This window comes from Cyanistes caeruleus, chromosome 19, assembly GCF_971803275.1.
Source record: "Cyanistes caeruleus chromosome 19, bCyaCae1.hap1.1, whole genome shotgun sequence".
NCBI lineage: Eukaryota > Metazoa > Chordata > Aves > Passeriformes > Paridae > Cyanistes > Cyanistes caeruleus.
Window position 1 is genome coordinate 1,922,280 of NC_141719.1, and position 18,780 is coordinate 1,941,059.

Here is an 18,780-nt window from a genome sequence, read left to right on the forward strand (position 1 = left end):
AGCTCCTAGAGAGGAGCGTGACTCATGACTGCAAGTCACAGGCAGTGCTCAAAGCTTGGGCCACCAGAGGCAGCTGTGACTGATGCCAGGAGGTTTTGTCTGCACCACTGGCACAGGCCTACTGCACAGAACATTTCTGGAAGCCAATATCAGTGAACAGGACTTGCTGATAGCATAGAAGTGAGCAGCATTTCTAACAAAAAGTTCACAAGCAAATTCACTGGGATAGGTCTGCCAAGTCTCTCAGCATCCCAGGTACCCCAGGAGGGAGCAGGAGTGCTGAAAGCAAGGCTGTCTCAGCTGCTGGTGGCACAGGATGACCAGCATGCACTGGCTGGCACTTCTCACCATCCAACTGGTGCAGGCAGACAAGGATGCTGGGGGGGTGAGACCAAGATTGTCTCTTCAGTGCTCCAGCCACCACTTTTCCTATGATAAGTGTTCCTCTGAAGAGTGAGCAGAGCAGTTCCCTTGAAAAATAAGAATCTCCATGAAAATTTAATTCCCATACAGAGCTCAGGCCTCCAGAGATGCAGCAAAAAGGAAAGGAATGCAATTGGGGTCAGACACAGCTTCCAGGAAAGCAGCAGCTAAGTGGTGATTTGGATGGTGCCAGGGGCTCCTCCAGCCCTGGTTTTAAGCACTGTTGGTTGTAAGGGAAAGGTGCAAGCCCTAAACTGGTGTCTGCCAAGCTGCAGCTCTGCCTCAGAGGCTGCTTCCCTCTTGTGTAGGGATGTTCAGCACTTTTGTCTGACACCGTCCACTGCGTTTACAACAGGTTTTGGAAGTTCATAGAAATATTTGAGAGCCAAGTCAAGAGCCAAGTCATGTATCCTACTGCATGAGGAGGTCCAGACTGGGATGAATATTTGGTGGCTGAAATAACTATTTCAGCTGTTGAGCATGTGCTGCTCCTGGAAGTGGCTGCTACTTGCACTGGCCTGTCCTCACATTTTTTGACAGCATGTCCTGAACAGACAAGGCTGGATTTTCCTCCTTGCCCAGTAGCTAAAGGATGGGCCAGGACATTTGTGAGCTCAGCGTGGCCTGTGATGAATTCCCTGTCTAGGGGAGGTGACCTGCCCATGGAATTGCTCAGCTCTCCCACCAGAACAGTGAGTGACATTGCTGGGTCACAGCCTTTCTACCCGTCAGCACAAAAACCAAATTGCACAAAAGTGTCCCAGAACCCCTCTGTGACAGCCTGTGCACAGGGCAGGGGGCAAAGGAGAGGCTGAGGGGGATGGACCAGCTGCACTGGGGGGATCCCAGACTGTGCCCTGCTCACTGGGAGGCAGCAGAATCTGGGGAATTTGGGCTCCCAAGAGCTGCTCCTGCAGCCAAGCAGTGGGAGAGCTATGGCAGTGAAACCCACATGTTTTCATCACTTTTTGCAGCGGGACAGATGATGAATCTTACACCCACCACACGGGAAGTCATCATCACCTTCTGAGCTATGCTCCAAGGGGATTTGTACCCTCTCCTTTTTCTCCTCACCAGCCTGGCTGACAGCTGGCTGCTCCAGGGGGCTGGGGAATGTTTGTTTGCTAGGAAGGGCTATGAAAGAAGCAGAAGCAGCAGGGAATGTGGGCCCTGAATGCACAGTCTGTTAGGATCCCCCTTGCCCATGTGGATGTGGTACATCACTTGGTCTGGCTGTGTCGGAAGTTGGAGTGAAATGGTGCAAATAATTTGGCACACGTGGGAGCTGTGAAGGGAAGTGATGGAGGATCCTCACTCAGGATATTTTACAGCCCAATGGGGCACTGCTGTGTCCTTGGCAGGGTGGTGTATGTGACTCGAGAAGGCTTTGCTGTCTCTCTGTTAATAATGTGATGTTGTATGTAAATTGCCTAGTTGAAGGCAGGAAGCTCTAATGCCTGGGGTACTGCACCAGGACTAGGAGAGCAGAGAACCATTCTTGGGTGAGTGACAGATTGCTTTTGTTCTTGCAGTTTCTGACCTCCCTTAACTCACCTGTTCCATAAAGATCCTTCTCTTCCTCAGGGAAAGCTCCAAGCCCTGCACAGCTGTTCAGCATTCTGAGCAGTCACAGGGAGGGTTCTATGCAGAGGAATTGGGATAGAGCTCACCCTGTGTGAGATCCCAGCCAGGAGCTGGTTATCTTTAACCTGCCTGCATAGCCCAGGAGGAAGCACTGGCATTCCCAGAGCATGGACTGCCTCATTTGGTTCTGGGGGTCCCTGAGGAGGATGAGGGGGTGCACATAACTGGGTGCAGTGTAGGTGCCTCACACCCAGTGTGAGGGTCTAAATCCGTGTCCACAGGCAGAGCCAGCACTGTCTGGGGTGGTGCCATGGGGCAGAGGAGAGCTACAAACTCCCCTGGCAGCAAGGTCTGCCAGTGACTTCAGCCATCAGCTTCACCCTGGGTTAAGAAGAACAGCACACACAGACTTTACCACATACTGGAGGATACATTTTTCCCTCACAGCAAGAACCTATCTTTGGTGTCCAAAGAAGTGCTGGAATTTGGCAGGAGATCATTGTCCCATATGAAGCCTTCACTAAACATTTGCTCTGAATGTGAAACATGGTTTGTACAGAGGACATGGAAAAGTCACAAGCAATGGCATTTCAGGGAGCCTCATGCTTTGGGGACTGATCTGGAAGGGATTATTTTTCAGCTCCATCCCACATCCCAGGAGATGACATTCTACTCATTGTAGACATGAGCTGTTGGCAGAGCTCAGCAGGTTGTTCCCAAGGACAAAAATGCTGTTCTTGCCTTTCTTTTCCTTCCAACCCCAGCTCATTCTGGGCAGCTGAGGAGAAGCAGCCTGGACCTGTGCTGGTGGGCAGGGCAGTGTGTGGTTATGTTGTCACTGAGGTGTCTCAGCTCTGCTGAGCTTCCAGCAGGACAGCATGGAACTGACTTTTGTGGTTTACTTTGTGATACAGGTGTCCTCCTGAAGACAAATTTGCAAAACCTAATTCACAGTACAGGTTACCTGGGTGATGGGATGAGCTAAATTGTTCACAAGGCTGGTCCAGCAGCAGCAGGGATCAGTGCCAGACCTGTGTGCCACACACAGACCCCACACATTTTATCACCTCAGTGCCATCCTGCCCCTTTCCCTGACACTGTCTCTCTCACAGTTTTACAGCTACGGCTGCAGCAGAGAAGGACCCGTGAGCAGCTGGCAGACCAAGGCATCATGCCACGTGAGTATCCCCTTCTGCCTTTTCCATCCTGGCTCAGAGGAGAGCTCATCCTGGCTCTCCTGTGTTCATCCTGGGCACTGCTGGGGCACTGTGTGGCACCAGCTCAGATCCCCACAGCTCAGAGAAAAGTGCTTCCAGGGGGACTTTGCTTCCAGCCCTGCAGAAATATAATGATCCCTGCTGCTGTACAGTGCATTTATCACACAGACTATAATGCCCCTGCTCAAACTGAAGTCAGGAGAGATGCTTTCCTTACACCATCCAAAATTTCAGCTGCAGAGATCCCTGTCCCAGAGGTCACTGCAGCAGGACAAGCACATCCAGCTCAGCAGAGAACTCACAAAGCTGTTCACATAGGCAAGGGCAGAGAATCTCCTGTCCTCCTGTAAAAGCCAGGAACCTCTGTGACAGGACAAGGAAGAGGATGAGAGGGCCCATTCCAGGATGCTGGGGAGGAAGGCAGCTCTGGGGACCTGCCTTGGCCCCGGTGCAGACAGCAATCCCTGGGGGATTGAGATTTACCCAGCTCTGAGCTCAGGCAGGACCCCCAGGGCAGAGCTGTCAGTGCACACCTCAGGCCAGTGAACCCTCTACTTGCTGCAGTGACAAATGTGTTCCCCCTCTGACCCCATCCACCCCTGCTCACCTCAAGCCTGAAGGACAAACTCCAGGACAGCATTATCATGAAGTGATTCTGCACCAGAGAGTCAGCTGCTAGAGCCCAAAAAGTCAGTGAATGAAAACCATCCCCTTCTGCACCTGCAGGTGCATCATGAAAGCTGTAGAACCACTGGAGAAAGGATGTTGGGAGCTCAGCCCTGCTCAGTGGAACACTCCATCCTGACCTAGCTCAGGCTCCATGTGCAAATCTGTGGTTACCTGGGACCCAGGTAGAGGATTATCCTTTCTGTCTCATCAAGGACCCCTTGGGTTCACTGCTAAGGTCACCATTTTCCAGAGGCTGTGTCACTGCTGTCTCTTCTGGTTGCCTTTGAAGGCTGTGATGGAGCTCTTGCCTAAGCAGCAGAACACCACCTCTCTCTGAGAGCATGGCTCTAGCACTGCTTGCTGCACCCTGTCCCTGCCCTGTCGCTCCTGGAGGATTGTGCTGAACAGACAGAACAACTGACTCCTTCTCAGGACGTTTTAGTCAGCACCAAGCATTAGGAAAATGTGAGCAGGATGACAAAATCATGACTGCCAAAATGACCAATGGTTTTAAGACTGATAAATGCATACTCTTTCAATTTTTCACCTGTTTATTTCTTTAAACATTCAGATTTTATGCTTTGATCACAAGACTCCAGGACCTGAAGCTTTAGACAAAATCCTGTGATATTTGTTAGAGTAATGCAAGAGCATGGGGCAGCAGTGCCCCCTGAGAGGTTTGTACACCTGGGGCTGCTCTGCGAGGCTGCGCTGTCACACGTGGCACCCAACATCTCCAACCTTCCACACAGCAAAGTATTCAGCCAAATACATTTGATGGCAACTGAAGGGTATTTTCCTGTTACTTACAGCTTCTTTGCACTCCCAACTTCTAGGCTGACATTTTGCAGTCTGGTTTCTGTCCAAGAAGACCATTCTGGGAAACTTGAGCGCGGTTCACTCACTGAAAGTAATAGAAGAAAAGGCGCTTATGCCATTATAAAAACAAACATGCAGAATTTAACTGCTGAATTTGACATCAGGAGGAAGTGTCAGATGTTAGCATTTAATACATGGGAGCCCCAGCCAGCTTCCCCATGGCTTGGGCATGTGCAGACATTCCTTACGAAAAGCAAGTTTTTGTTAACCATATCTTCCCATGCCATGTTGGTTCTGAGGACCAGCAGGTGAGTCCCCCTGGCTGTGATGGACTGCAAAAACACGTGTGCTTGAAGGCCCTCCTGCTCTACACAGCCACCACCTCATCCTCACTGAAGCCTTAAAACATCTGTCCTGAGATGATCGACAGCACACACAGCACCTCTGCCCTGGTGCCCGCAGGCCCTCACCCATTTCCTGCTGAAATGTCATCCCCTGACAAGTTCTCTGAACTAGCAGTGCCAGCAATGTCTTTATTTGTTCTGCAGACTGATACAAGCTGCAGCACCCACATAATTCCTCCAGAAATCTTTGTAAATTACTAAACTCTGCAGCACTTGAATAGCACAGCACTTGGTCAGTGCCTGCAGCACACTGCCAGCATCAGTACTTCACATCAGCAGGGCTGGGAAAGTCATCTCTCTTGCTAACTTCATTTTCTCATGTGCACTATTTAATTTTGCTTCTGATTAAACCAGCTGTCACCAGTGCTGGTGGCTGCTCACTGGAGCATGGCACAGCAGCACCAGCTTGTCTGTCTGTCTGCTTTCCAAATGGCAGGAGTAGGAATGTGCCTTCTGTGCTTTTCTGTGATTCACTGGATGTTCCAGGGGTTGCCTGGAGTCGATTCAGAGGGCCCCAAACCAGTCTTCTTTTCATCCTCCCCTAGACTGATGGAGGATAACAAGGCCTGCATGAAAATAGTTTCTGTCTTTATTGGATCCCATTCAGAAGATGGAAAGAGAATTTCTGTTGCCAGACAAAGAGTTACAGCAGACTGTTTCTGTGGGTCAGGACACCTTCCCCTTCCTTGTCCCAATAGGAACAGTTAGTTTTGTCTGCTTACACAGACAGAAAAGAATTTTTGTAGGATGTGAGAAGTATTAACCCCTTCACCATGCAAATTCTGCCTCAATTTCTACTGCACCACAGTGAAGAAGGAACTGTGCAGGATTCTCCATGGCTCCAGTGCAGGCTGCTCCATGGGGCCCGGTGTTCACTGGCCCAAGAGCCAGGGATCATTGGCCTGGTTTTGGGAGCACCACTGGGTTAATGCTCCTTGAAGGCAGGAGATGCTGAGGACATGGGCTGCTCCTTGCCTGCCCACAGAGGTCCCAGGTGACCCAGCTGCTTCTGAGCATGAGACAGGACAAATGTCCAGTCATGGTCAGTGACAGAAGAGGGGTAAAGGACCCTGGCAGAGGGATAATTGGCAACTGGCAATGCCCTTGCTGGAGGCTGTGCCACAGACCCCAAGAGCTGAGGCAGGCATTAATTTTCCTGCTGACCTCAAGCCTTAATCACCTGCAGGTTTTACTTTCAGGTGAGGTCCCTCACAGGTGTTTGCTCTTCCCAGATCTGTCTTCTGGAGCTGTGCTGCCCTGGACGACCTGCAGGGAACATGAAAGGGAAATGATTTATCTGCTCTCTGACGTGTCTCACAGAGCACTGTGTTTCAAAGCCTGCACCCCTCCCTGCCCACATACCTCCCGCTCTCCCCATGCTCTCCATCCCCCCTGCTCTCCTGCCACGGACTGGCTGAGAGCATGGGATTTCCCAGAGCTTTCCTGAGTTATTTTTAGTCAGCACAATAAAGAGAACAGCTAGTTTGTGTTGCTATTTTTATAGCACTCATTAAAATACTGTTGCTGAATATCCTGGTAGCTGCTTGCTTCCGCTCCTGTGCTGACTGCTCCTCTTTCTTTCCTGTTGCAGCACTGAAAAGCCCATCTGCATTCCATGAACAGCGAAAAAGTCTGGAGAGAGCCAAGGTAACTCCTGCAGCCGTCCCAGTGAGGGAACACATGGGCTTGCTTTGCATGAGTCACGGGGTTTGACAGCACCTTCCAGCACCTTCCACCACTGTCCCCTCCTCTGGCACCCTCCACGCTGGTCTGGTGGCCGAGAATGAGGGGCAGGACACCTGCCCTGCTTCCAGAAATGCTTCCAGGCTCACAGATGCTCTGGAGCAGCCTTCTCCAAGCAGGGAAGGTTTAAAAAAAGGGCAAAGGGGGCATCTGTGCCCTGTGCTGTGGGGTTTTACATCAGCCTCGGGTTTTACATCAGCCTCAGGTTTTACAGAAGGCCATGGGCAGGGCAGGGCTCAGCATGGCTTTGCCAGCTTGGCCATTAGGACACAACATCCAAGGGGGAAATGGGCCAGGTTCTCACCCACCCCATTGCCAGGCTTCCCTAAACACTGCCAAGGGCAGCAGCCATTTCCAGGACACATGGAAACTCCATGATCTGATCACTTTTTGGGGAATCACATTGGTTTTCCAATGGCAAACCATCGAGCTGTGATCAAACTGGAGGCATGCTCCCAGAAAGGGAAGCAATTAATCATGCAGATTTTGCTTGAACACAAGAATTTGTTCTATTAATTTGCAAAATGTGCTTGCAGTCACATGGGAAAGGACCTTTGCAGGGAAGAATGATTGTGAAATACAGGGAAGTGCTCTTCTGAACTTAAGCACACTCCAAATCACTTGCCCCAAGTCTCCCGTGGTAATAAATGGCGAACATAAGAAATACAGTATGACTCTGAAAGATTAGTATGCTTAAAAAATTTCAAGCAATCCAAAGTATCCTTGAAGTGTCATATATTTTACAGTTAAAGTATACATTTGTGTCTCTGTCTTTCTCTTCAAAAGCTTTCACTGGCTAGTTGCCTGGGGAAAGGGGAAGGATGGTCTAGTCTATCCCAAACCACAGGCATGTTTGGAAAGTGCTAATGAAGACACTGAGCACAGCCCATAACAAACATTATTCCCTTGCAAAGCTGCCCTGCTTAGATCTGAGACCAGGAAGATCAACAGCTGTTTCCAGACTCAAAGGCATTTGTTGTTTAGCTGATCTTCCCCCAAGCTGATGTTGTGCAAACAGAGAGTAGATAACTGTTCACGTGGTGTGAAAGCTCCTCTGGTCCAGCTGATGTTAGAAAAGCTCACATCTGAAGTCTTCATCATTTGCACCCCAGAGATGCAGCTTATTAACAGACAGGGTCCAAAGGAGCTGAGGTCACAGCAGAAACACAGCTGTAGGACAGCAGCTGGAGCTGAGCCCAAGCCAGGACCTGATCTAAGGGTTAGCTGGAAATGCATTATGTGAGTTTAAATGCACTCAGGTGCAGACACCAGCTCGCTCTGACCTGGCACAGGAACCTGGCAAACACACACATGGTCCAAGCACAGGATTGTGTTGGTGGAAATAAGCTGGGAAAAATATGGAGGAAGGGTGAGGCGTCGTAAAGACTTTAGTAAATAAAATGTCTATTGTTTGTTTAAACATGTCACTGACTATGTTAGAGGCTGGCAGCAGGCCAGCGCAGCAGACTTTGATGTCATGTAACAGATTGCTGGGGTGGAGGACAGAGAGCAGGCTGGCTTTCCTGGAGCTGTCTGGCTCAGCAGGGCTGCAGCACTCACCCAGCAGCCCAGCACAGAGGGACTGTGGGGTGCCTGTCCTGCCTCTGCCCCAGAGCAGAACAGCCCCACTGGGCAGGTCCTGACTGATGTGTGAGCACTGACAGACACCCACTGCCTGCTCTGGTGCTCTCTGACCTCTGCTGTGAGCACTTGGCCCCTGATTCCCAGCCCAAGCTGTTCTGCTGAAGTTTGAGCACACTACTATTGTGTATATTCACAACTGTGTCTCTTTTTGCCTGCAGCACTTTTAAAAGGTGTTTTGCATCCTGTGTCCCAGTAGCCATCTCAGCTCTGGAGTGACCAACCTCCCCTCCCCTCAGCCCCCTCACTGATCTCATCTCTGACTCAGTGGTGATGTCTGTAGCTGTTGTCCAGACCCTTCCATGGCCCCTTTCAGATGCAGGGCACAGAACAGGGCTGAGCTGACACCTTGTGCTGTGTATCCCTTGCTGGTCTGGGGCTGTGGGCTGATCACTGGATGCTCCAGAACCTTTTCTACTTTTCCAATGCATGAAGCATCTAATTTCTGCCTAAGGCCCTGTCCAGTGACCACTGCAGGAGCATCTCTGGTGCATTGTCTTCACCCTCTGCAGTGCTTGATCCAGTTAGCCTTAGCTGTGGCTAACTGAACACAGCCCTCCCCAAATGTCCTCCTGGAAACTGCAGCACATGTATTTCAGATCATCAATTGTGCCAAATCGTGGTGCACTGTAATCAGCTAGCCTTGAATGATTCAGAATCAAGGCGTATGTCTTCTATCATTCAAGGCATTAATTAATACATTGACTAGCAGGAAAAATTGCTTTGTAACAGGATTTGATTTATTCTTCTGTTTAGACTCTGAGCTATTTCCAATTCCTCTGCTGATCCACGGCTATGCTCCTTTTTAATATTACTCTTATCCAGACCAAATTTCTCTGGCTTGCATGTGAAAAAGCCATGGGAGATAATGTCAAAACATGCTTTGAGTCAAGCTGCATGATATTCATTGTTTCTTCCTGAAACAGAAATCTGTCATTTCTCCATAGAAGGAATTTCATGTATTGTGATGTGATTTGTTCTTGATAAATCCATCCTGACTGCTCACCTCCTTGCCATCTTCAAAATTCATTTATATAGACTGTTTGGTTACTTGGTCCAATATCTTGCTGTCTGCTTTAGAATTTCCTGGTTTCTTCTTCCCATCTCTTTTAAAGCTAGGAATTACTCTCCTTTGCCCAGTTTCCTGGAGAGCCATAGATAGTTGCTATTACTCCAGCCTCGTGTGTGTCAAAATTGTTTGGGAACATTTAACTCCTCTGAGTACTCTCTAACCTGTTCTCCAACCTGACAACTGGGGTTTCTTCTCCTTTGTTGCTGAAGGTTTTTGGCTGAGCCACATCTTTGATAAAGAGCCATTTATCTTTTTAGTGAGGATATGTTTTAAAAGGCTTTAAATCCTGTAGCCATTTCAGCAGTATGCACAATTATTTCTCCTGTTTATGGAACACAGACAGCACTTTCCATTGCCTGATCCTGGCTGCAGAAGTCCTTATAAGATCTTTTTCTCATGATCATTTCGTACTGTGGATTTCCAATTTTGCTCCAGCTGCCTGTACTATTCTTTTGTATTTATCCTTAAGATTTTAACCTCTTTGAGCTATGTACAATGGATTTACAATTTTGCTCCAGCAGCTTGTACTATTCTTTTATATTTATCCTTTAGATTTTAACCTCTTTGAGCAATGTACAATTTTTGCACTGTTTCTTCTTGCAGCTCAGCTTAGCTGAGAGCTTAAGTTGAGCTCTAGCTTTTCTGCACCAGGGGATAAGCTTATATTTGTATTCTTGAGGTCAGCTGCCCTCAAGGCTGATTTTCTTGGCCCTTATGGATGGTGTTCCTGTACCTCTGTGTGCCTCTCAGTTCCTAAAGCCCTGAGGGAGTTGGCAGAAGGCTCCAGGACCCTGGGGGTCCATCACAAGCCCAACTGCACTGACTGCAAAGCAGATTTTCCCAACCCAATTTCATAGCCTGGGGGAGGAACTGCAGAGCACTAAGGTGAAGCCTCATGGCTGACCTGGGTAGAGGGTCTGAGTGGCTTCCTGACTTGTTCTGCCTGATATCTCACCCCAGAGTGCTGGGCTTCCCACAGAAGCTGCTGCTACCAGGACATTCTGGAGCATCTCTCAGAGGTGACGTGCTGTGCAGGCCCACCACTCCCAGGGAATAGGTCTCACCCTTCATGTAAATTCTCATAACATTTCAGGTATCAGAAGCCCAGTAGTGATGGCAAAGGGCACCTCAGTGGGTGCAGTGAGCAGGCAGCAGCTGCTCAAGAAAGATTGTTTCCTTTCTGAAGAACTTCCCAAGAAGAAGCCAGCATTTCAGTGATGAAAAACGTCCTTTAGGAGCTCACTCAAGCCAGCCTGTAATAAATCCAGAAGAATCCTGGGATGGCACAGGGGCAGGTGCTCTCAGTACCTTATTGCTGCTCTAGCCAGGTAACTTTGCATTTGTGTTCTGCAGACTGAAGATTATCTCAAGCACAAGATCAGAAGCAGGCCTGAGCGGGCAGACCTGGTCAATATGCACATTCTGCAAGGTAAGGCTGCCCAAGCTTCTCCCATGTACTCCTTGTGTCTCCTGCCCTGGGACTTGTGTTTCTCCTGCCCTTCTTGTGTTCCTTCAGGAATGTCACGACCATTACTTTGTTCCAGCTGCTTATGGTGGGGCAGATTCAAATGGGACATGTTGTATGAAATTCTGTCCAGACCTGGGGTTCAGGAAGCAGGACATGCTTTTATTCCCTGACAAACACAGTCCCAAGGCCACCCAGTCTTTCTCCCATCTCTGGAAGGGAGCAGTGTAAGATGCTCTAGGGAACAGTGGGGTACAGAACAGCTGTGAGGGAGAACTCTGTTAGACACCAGTGCCAATGTCTGATTATGAAGAGCAAACCCAGGGAATTTTTTGTCCAGGGCACTGAAATTCCCATAGCAGGTCATTGTAACACCTTCCCCAATCTGGACATCTTTTGTGTAATTCCGGATATCCCATGTGACAGCCCGTGCAGTCAATGACACAAGCAGAGCTGTATGAAAAGCCCTGCTATCAGTCTGTGAGCCACAGCAGCTCTGTCCTCTCCCATCCTGGTGTTCCCTCTCAGTCAGAGAGCCGGCAGGGCTGTATCCCATCACAGACAGCAGAACACCACAGTGGCCCTCACTATCTCCAGAGATAACAAGATCCTAGAGACAGAGAGGATGTGCAGCCTCCCTCCCTCCTTGAGTGCTGTCACTTGTCTGGAAGAAGCAGATCACTCTCTGGCAGCTGTGAATTCTGCCCTCTGCTCTCAGCATGGATGCAATCTATATTTCTTTTTTCCTCTGGCAGGCAGGAGGGCTGAGCCTGGGTCCCATACTGGATCAGTGTTGCTGCCTTGCCTTTCCCTTGGGTTTCCATCCCTAAAATAAGCTAGCACCATTGCTTGTTTAAGAGCTGGAGAGTGTCCCTCCCTTAGGTTAAATAATAGAAGCAATGTGGATTGGAGGTGGGGGGCTGTTATCAGACATGGAGGCAGTCCCTGGGCTTGGACAGGGAGAGAGGCTGCAGAGTGCCTGGCTGTGCACTCAGCAAGATGCACGTGCTGCTCCACACCCCCCTCACCTGCACACACCTCTGCCCATCCTGCTCTGCATTTCAGAGCTCTGCCTTGGCATATCCATTTTGTGGATTTGACTTACAAATCCATTTTGTTCACAACTAGATCTAGAGGTGATTGGAACTGGCCAGGTGAGACAGTTTGCACCATCCAAGGGCTTTACATGCACCTCTTCTGTTAGAGTTCACCTCAAGGAGCTCATTTGTGTTCACTGGTCTGTATAGTCTGAGGCCAGGAATGGCCCTACACCAGCTCTCCTGACCTCCCCTGGAGAATTTCACGGTATCAAGCCCTGTAGCTCGTGTTCCCTACAGTACCTCTTCCAGAGAGTGTCCAGGCTTTGAAGATAGAACAACCTGCATTCAGCTGTTTTTACTTTAGACCCTCAAGGGTTTGGAAATTGTCTGGTTTAGAATCCCACTCCCTCACTACTCACACCTGGTCCAAGAGAGGAGCCAGAGAGCTTTGTTCAGGAAATCTTTCTGTTTAAGTTGCTATTCTTCTGTCACCCTTTAATGACTGGGGTCTTCTCAGCTGGCTTTGGTAGGGCTGTAGCTTCCAGATCTACCTGCCTTTGCTCTGCTTCTCCACAGCTCATTTTTTCCCGAAGGCCTGGGGCACTGTAGTCAACTCCCAAAGTCCACAGCCCAAGACTCAGCATTTTTAATTGCAGTGTAAGCCATTTACTCCAGTTGTCAAGCACTGCCAATGGTTCTGTTCTCCAGCTGTTTCCCAGAAACAGAATGGGAGAATCAATCTGCCACAAGGGACCAATGTGCTCCTGGCAGGCAGGAGCTGGAGACCCCTTTGGGCCTCGTTAGTGGCAGCTTGCTAATGAAATTTCCATCAGAGATCACTCCTGGGCCTTGCAGAGGATGCTCCAGCTGTAGGCTGGGTTTGCAAGCCCAGGCTGGTAGACAGAGGCTCTTGTTAAGGAATGGAAAAGCTGGGACTGAGGCTCAGAGAAGGAGCCGTGTCCCAAAGCCCAGCAGCCCCATCCAGCCTAGCAGATCCTGCTGTGCTGAGCCATGCTCAGGGAGTGGCCACAGCCCCCAGAGGCTGTGCTGAAGGACACCACATTCTCACTGAGTGCTGTGTCCATGGGAGCCCCTGGTCCTGATGCTTCTCTTTGGCCTTTTAGACTCGGCTGCAGAGGGGTCCATTCAGTCAACTCAGATGAAGCTGAAAAGAGCCCGACTGGCAGATGACCTCAATGAGAAGATTGCACTCAGGCCAGGTCCTTTGGAGCTGGTGGAGAAGAATATTATTCCCGTGGATTCAGCTGTGAAAGAGGCCATAAAAGGTAGTGACAGTGTTGTGACACACGTTGTGTGTGCATGGAGTGGGGCAGGGACTGCCAAGGGGACCAGGGGGTACCACAGTGACTGCAGGAAGTGACAGACCTGCATGTAAGAGCTGCACTGATTGCTTAAATTGCATTATTTCACAGTAGCCAGCCCAGCCTGTGAGCACAGAGCTCTCATCTTAGAGCAGTGACACCAAAACCTGCACCATTGCTCAGCCACATTCCCCCAGAGAGAACCTCCCTTCTTACACCCCTTCCCTCCCCAAGGCTTTGAGCACAGAAAGTGACACTGTTGGACAGAGGACACTCCTTCCTTCAGCACAGGAAAGAACCTGAGTGCCCAGGTGTTGTGAGACCAGCTCAGATTCTCCCACTTGTGCCCTGCCAAGCTCCCACATCCCAGTAAATGGGGGGAGGGTGGCCCCAGTTCAGTAAGGCTGGTGGTTCTCTTTTATTTTCTACCACTGGCAAAACAGGAGCCAGCACAGCAGGATGCTGCATCCCTGGGGTGTAGAGCATCCTTGGGATGCTAAATTGCTGGAGAAAATGAACAGGGGCCTGCACCCCCAAACAGGGTTCACTCCTACCAACCAGGACTCAGCACTTGCCTTATGCCTAAGCTTGGTTTTCCTCCAACACCTTCTCCCACCAGAGCAGGGAGGAAGAATCATCCATAATTACTTCCCCCACGCTGCTGCCGGGAAGCTGGTGTGGGAGCCAACACAGAGCAGAAAGGTAACTCAAATTTCACCAGGGCCCAGTGCCAGGACAGGGGAGATCCAAAGGCAGAGAAAGGAGCAGGAAAGCTGGCAGGGTCCTGCAGTGACAGAACAGCAATCTGTATTTTTGAAGTCTGGGGCTGACTCCACATGTCCAAACTGGCACTCATGTCTCCAATGAGGCACTGAGAGTTGCTCTGTCCCTGGAAGCTGCTTGTTCTGTTGCTCACAGTTCCTCAATTAATGGGATCATTTCCATTAGCATAATCCCATTTGAAGGGTCTGTTCTGGAGCTCAGAGCAAGCTGGGGACAATGGCAGGGCTTTGGGACAGAAAGGGTCTTGGAGTGACAGGAGAGATACCAAAAATGAGAGTTGAAACAGGAAGCACTTTTGATTTAACCTCAGAAACCATCTTAAATGACATGAAATATTCCAGGCTCAGATCCTGCTCTGTCCTGCCCCACAGCTGTTCCTGCTCTTGGTTTGGGGGCTGTGAAATGCAGGCTGTGTATGTACAGCAGCTTCTCCAGGCTGGCATTGGAGCTGCTCCCTTCCCAGCGTGTCACAGCTCTCCTCTTTGAAGGTGAAATGTTCCAGGACTCTTCCTGAAGAGGAATTTTTAAGGAGAGTTCAAGTAATATCTCCCTGGCCGTTTACTAAAGGAGAGAACAGTGGAAAGAAAAGAGTTTCAAAAAATCCCCCCCTTTATAAACATTTGAGGCAGTGTGAGCATGACTTTATCCCCTGGAGCTGAGGTTTGGAGACTGGGAAAATGAGTTTGAATCTTGAATAGAGTGTCTCTCCAGCTGCCTTGTCAGGACCTCGTGGTAGACAGAGATTTACGGGACCAAACTGTTAAAAACAAAAAGTCTGGCTTAAAAATGATTTGTTCAGTTTTAAAATTCTTCCTTTTACAATGCTTTTCTGTCACATTGCCGGGGAAAAATGTGTCCTTGTAAGCCATCTTCATCCCATTTAGGGTGAAACGTGGCATATTAGGGTCCAACATGAAGTTGCTTGGTACCATAGGGTGCCATGAGAAGAAGGTGGTGTAGCTGCACCAGGAGCACCATCCCAGCCTTCAGGCTTCTGCAGTAGAAAGCCTCAGGTTGAAGGATCCTCAAGCTCATTTTTGGAGTTAGAGGCACCTTGTGGTACTCACAGATTGGGGCAAAGGGCTGAACACAGAGCAGAGATGAGTACTGGCACTTCTGAATGTTAAGTCTTTTGTTTTTGCAATACCAGAAAGATGACAGGGTTTAAAATCATTTTACTTTAACCTTGGAATCTCAACTGTTTATACAGTGGAAAGTTCAGCTGACGTGTTCCTCTAATCACCTCCGGCAGGGTGAGCAGAAAGTGCCAGACCCCGAGCGAAAGCCCAAAGTCGCAGTGAGAGAGGCCGCCAGTGCCCTGCATAGCTGAGCAGTGATACAAGGAACTTTTTTTACCGGGTCCTTGTCATCACTTTGTCCAATGCGCTCAAGAGGACAATACCCAGTGCATTAGAAACAGCCTGGAGCAAACACCATCCTGCCTGAGATTACAGCAGGGACATGGGATGGAGAAACAATACTCTCAGGCCGGGCTGGGTGACAGCAGGACAGATAAGGGAAGCATTCCCCATCGGCACAGGCCTGCCGGTATCAAGCAGCAGGATGCAGCACATTCCTGTCGTGCTCTGGGCTGTCGCTGTGTCCTGAAGGTCCCTTGTGCTCCCAGCTTTGGCACCACTTCCCAACACATGCTTCCCTGCCAGCGCAGCAGGAGCCCTGCAGACCCACAAGTGCCCCTTGCTCGGAGTCATTTTTCCCAAGGGGGGGATGTCCACGCTAGCCTGCAGGTGTGGGAAGCAGCTCCCATGCAGCCCAGGTGGCCCATGCAGCGCTGCAGCTCCTCAGGGACCTGTTTGGGTGCTGCCTCTGATGGAGAGGATGGAGAGGACTCAGGTCCCCTTTCCAGGGACACATGAAGAGAGCAAGTTGAACGTGGCTGATCTCATTTCCTGAGCCCATGTCTGGGCAGCAGCTCAGGCAGGGAGCCAGGGCTCTGTCCTCGCCCACCCTGGCACCAGCAGCCACAGGGAGTGGAGATAACCCTTATCTCTCAGATAGGGGCAGGGGTCAGAGCAGGAGGTGCGTGTCGTTGAGAAGGTGCACATTGCTAGACCAGCAGCAGGGACAGGTGGAAGCTTGTCCCCAAGCCCTTCCTATTTCCCCATTTGTCACCTCACTATCAGTGTGCCAAGCTGCCTGACAAATGCCAGACATGAGCACGAGGAGATTACGAGTGTGGCCACGCTGCTCCTTCCTCCACCCTCACCTGCAGCTCTCCCGAGGCTCACATGAGACCTTTTTTCTCAGCACTTTATTTATCATCAAACCTCGGGGTCGAGAGCCCTTGCCCATCTGACTAGCAGATAGCAGTGCAGCAGCAGTGCAGCAGCAGTGCAGCAGCAGTGCAGGAGCTGTGCAGCAGCAGTGCAGCAGCAGTGCAGCAGCAGTGCAGCAGCAGTGCAGCAGCAGTGCAGGAGCTGTGCAGGCAGAGCAGCCTGGGGCTGTTGGGCCGGCAGTAGAAGTGGTTTGAAGCATGGCCAGTGGGTGAAACCTGTGGACAGAGACAAGATGTGGGAGCCTCTGTGCACCTGCAACCACATCCGCTCTTCCTGGCCCTTGTGCTGAGAGCAGATGGGTCACACCCCGAGCTGAATTCAGCCTCAGTCCTGCTGAGGACAGAGTCCCAAGCGTGGTGTGGGTGTTCAGCCGGGGGGCTCAGTTAAGGGAAGGCAACAGGTCCCCGTCTCTCTCCCATCCCAGCCCGGTGGAGGGGCAGGATGGCAGAGCCCCTCTTGCACCAGTCCCACCTGTCTGCACCGGCCGTGCTGTGCGTGTGGGCTGGGCTCCTCCAGCTCCTCCTCTCTCCCTGTCCCCAAGGAACGTGGTCCATGGTCCTGGCTCCTCATCCTCCTCTGTCCCACGGGACAGTCCCGGCTCCTCAGACCCCTCTCTCCCCCTGTCCCAATGGCCCCAGTCCTTGGCTGTCCCCTGCTCTCCCTCAGCCCCGGCGGAGGCCGAGCCCCGTGTGCCCCGAAGCTCACCCCGTCCCTCCCCTCAGGCTCTGACCGTGTCCTCTCTGTCCCTGCAGGCTCCCAGGGCGGCTTCCCCCGGCAGACCGACGCCTTCGCCTTCGAGGAGGACAGCAGCAATGACGGGCTGTCCCCGGAGCGGCCCCGCAGCCGCGGCTCCCCGGGCCCCGCCGAGCCGCCCCCCGGCTCCAAGGCCCCGGAGCCGCCCCCCGCCGGCCCTGCCGGGGCTCCACAGGTAAGGCGAGCCGTCCTGGAGCCGGGGGAGGTGCGGGGGGACAGGGGAGACTCGGGGCACGGGGATGGGACACGAGGGACACGCGAGGAGGTGATTCCTGCCCTGTGCTGGGCACTGGTGAGGCCGCACCTCGAGTGCCGTGCCCAGCTCTGCTCCCCCGGTTCAGGAGGGGCTGGAGATGCTGCAGGGACAACAAGGCTGGGGAGGGTCTGGAGCACAAATCCTGTGAGCAGCGGCTGAGGGAGCTGGGGGTGTTTATCCTGGACAAGAGGAGGCTCAGGGGAGACCTCATCACTCCCTACAACTCCCTGGCAGGAGGGGACAGCCAGGGGGGTTCGGGCTCTTCTCCCAGGGAGCAGGGACAGGACACAGCCTTAAACTGGGCCAGGGGAGCTCCAGGCTGGAGATCGGGAATCTCTCCACAGAAAGGGTGTTTGGGCACTGGAATGGGCTGCCCAGGGAGGCGGGGGAGTGACCATCCCTGGAGGTGTTTAAGGAAAGCCTGGATGTGGCACTGAGTGCTGGCTTTGGCTGATGAGGAGGTGTTGGGTCACAGCTCACGGTGATCTCAAAGGTCTTTTCCAACCAGGTTAATTCTGGGACTCTGTGTGACTGTGATTCTGTGACTGTGTGTCATCCTGTGCCATCCTGTGTCACTCTGTGCCATCCTATGTCACTCTGTGTCACTCTGTGTCACTCTGTGTCACTCTGTGCCATCCTGTGTCACCCTGTGTCACCCTGTGTCACTCTGTGCCATCCTGTGTCACTCTGTGTCACTCTGTGTCACTCTGTGCCATCCTGTGCCTTCCTGTGCCATCCTGTGTCACTCTGTGTCACCCTGTGTCACTCTGTGTCACTCTGTGTCACTGTGCCATCCTGTGTCACCCTGTGCCATCCTGTGTCACCCTGTGTCACCCTGTGTCACCCTGTGCCATCCTGTGTCACCCTGTGTCACCCTGTGTCACTCTGTGTCACTCTGTGTCACCCTGTGTCACCCTGTGTCACTCCATTCTGTGTCACTCTGTGTCACTCTGTGTCACTCTGTGTCACTCTGTGTCACCCTGTGTCACTCCATTCTGTGTCACTCTGTGTCACTCTGTGTCACCCTGTGCCATCCTGTGTCACTCTGTGTCACTCTGTGTCACCCTGTGCCACTCTGTGTCACTCTGTGTCACTCTGTGTCACCCTGTGTCACTGTGTCACCCTGTGTCACCCTGTGTCACTGTGTCACCCTGTGTCACTCTGTGTCACTCTGTGTCACTCTGTGTCACCCTGTGTCATCCTGTGTCACTCCATTCTGTGTCACTCTGTGTCGCTCTGTGTCACCCTGTGTCACTCTGTGTCACTCCATTCTGTGTCACCCTGTGTCACCC

The 18,780-nt window shown here is 51.4% G+C and overlaps 1 protein-coding gene and 1 long non-coding RNA gene across 10 annotated transcripts in view; one reads left to right on the plus strand and one right to left on the minus strand.

The window, feature by feature from the left end:
* MYOCD (myocardin) overlaps window positions 1-18,780 on the plus strand; it is a 216,381-nt gene that overhangs the window by 188,072 nt on the left and 9,529 nt on the right. For 6 of the 9 annotated variants that reach the window (XM_086857363.1, XM_086857365.1, XM_086857366.1 and 3 more), the window contains 5 exons: window positions 3,120-3,185; window positions 6,708-6,763; window positions 10,926-11,001; window positions 13,202-13,363; window positions 17,232-17,407. In XM_086857363.1, the coding sequence (XP_086713489.1) occupies window positions 3,120-3,185; window positions 6,708-6,763; window positions 10,926-11,001; window positions 13,202-13,363; window positions 17,232-17,407 (536 nt within the window). Of the gene's footprint in view, window positions 1-3,119; window positions 3,186-3,950; window positions 4,076-6,707; window positions 6,764-10,925; window positions 11,002-13,201; window positions 13,364-17,231; window positions 17,408-18,780 lie in introns of all 9 variants that reach the window. The other 3 variants (XM_086857368.1, XM_086857372.1, XM_086857369.1) reach the window with 2 other exon arrangements.
* On the minus strand, window positions 4,479-17,291 carry LOC147649783 (uncharacterized). The gene is made up of 3 exons (XR_015278032.1): window positions 17,210-17,291; window positions 6,297-6,382; window positions 4,479-4,797 (listed from the first exon to the last, which is right to left on the minus strand). It is a non-coding gene; the product is annotated as an uncharacterized LOC147649783 (long non-coding RNA).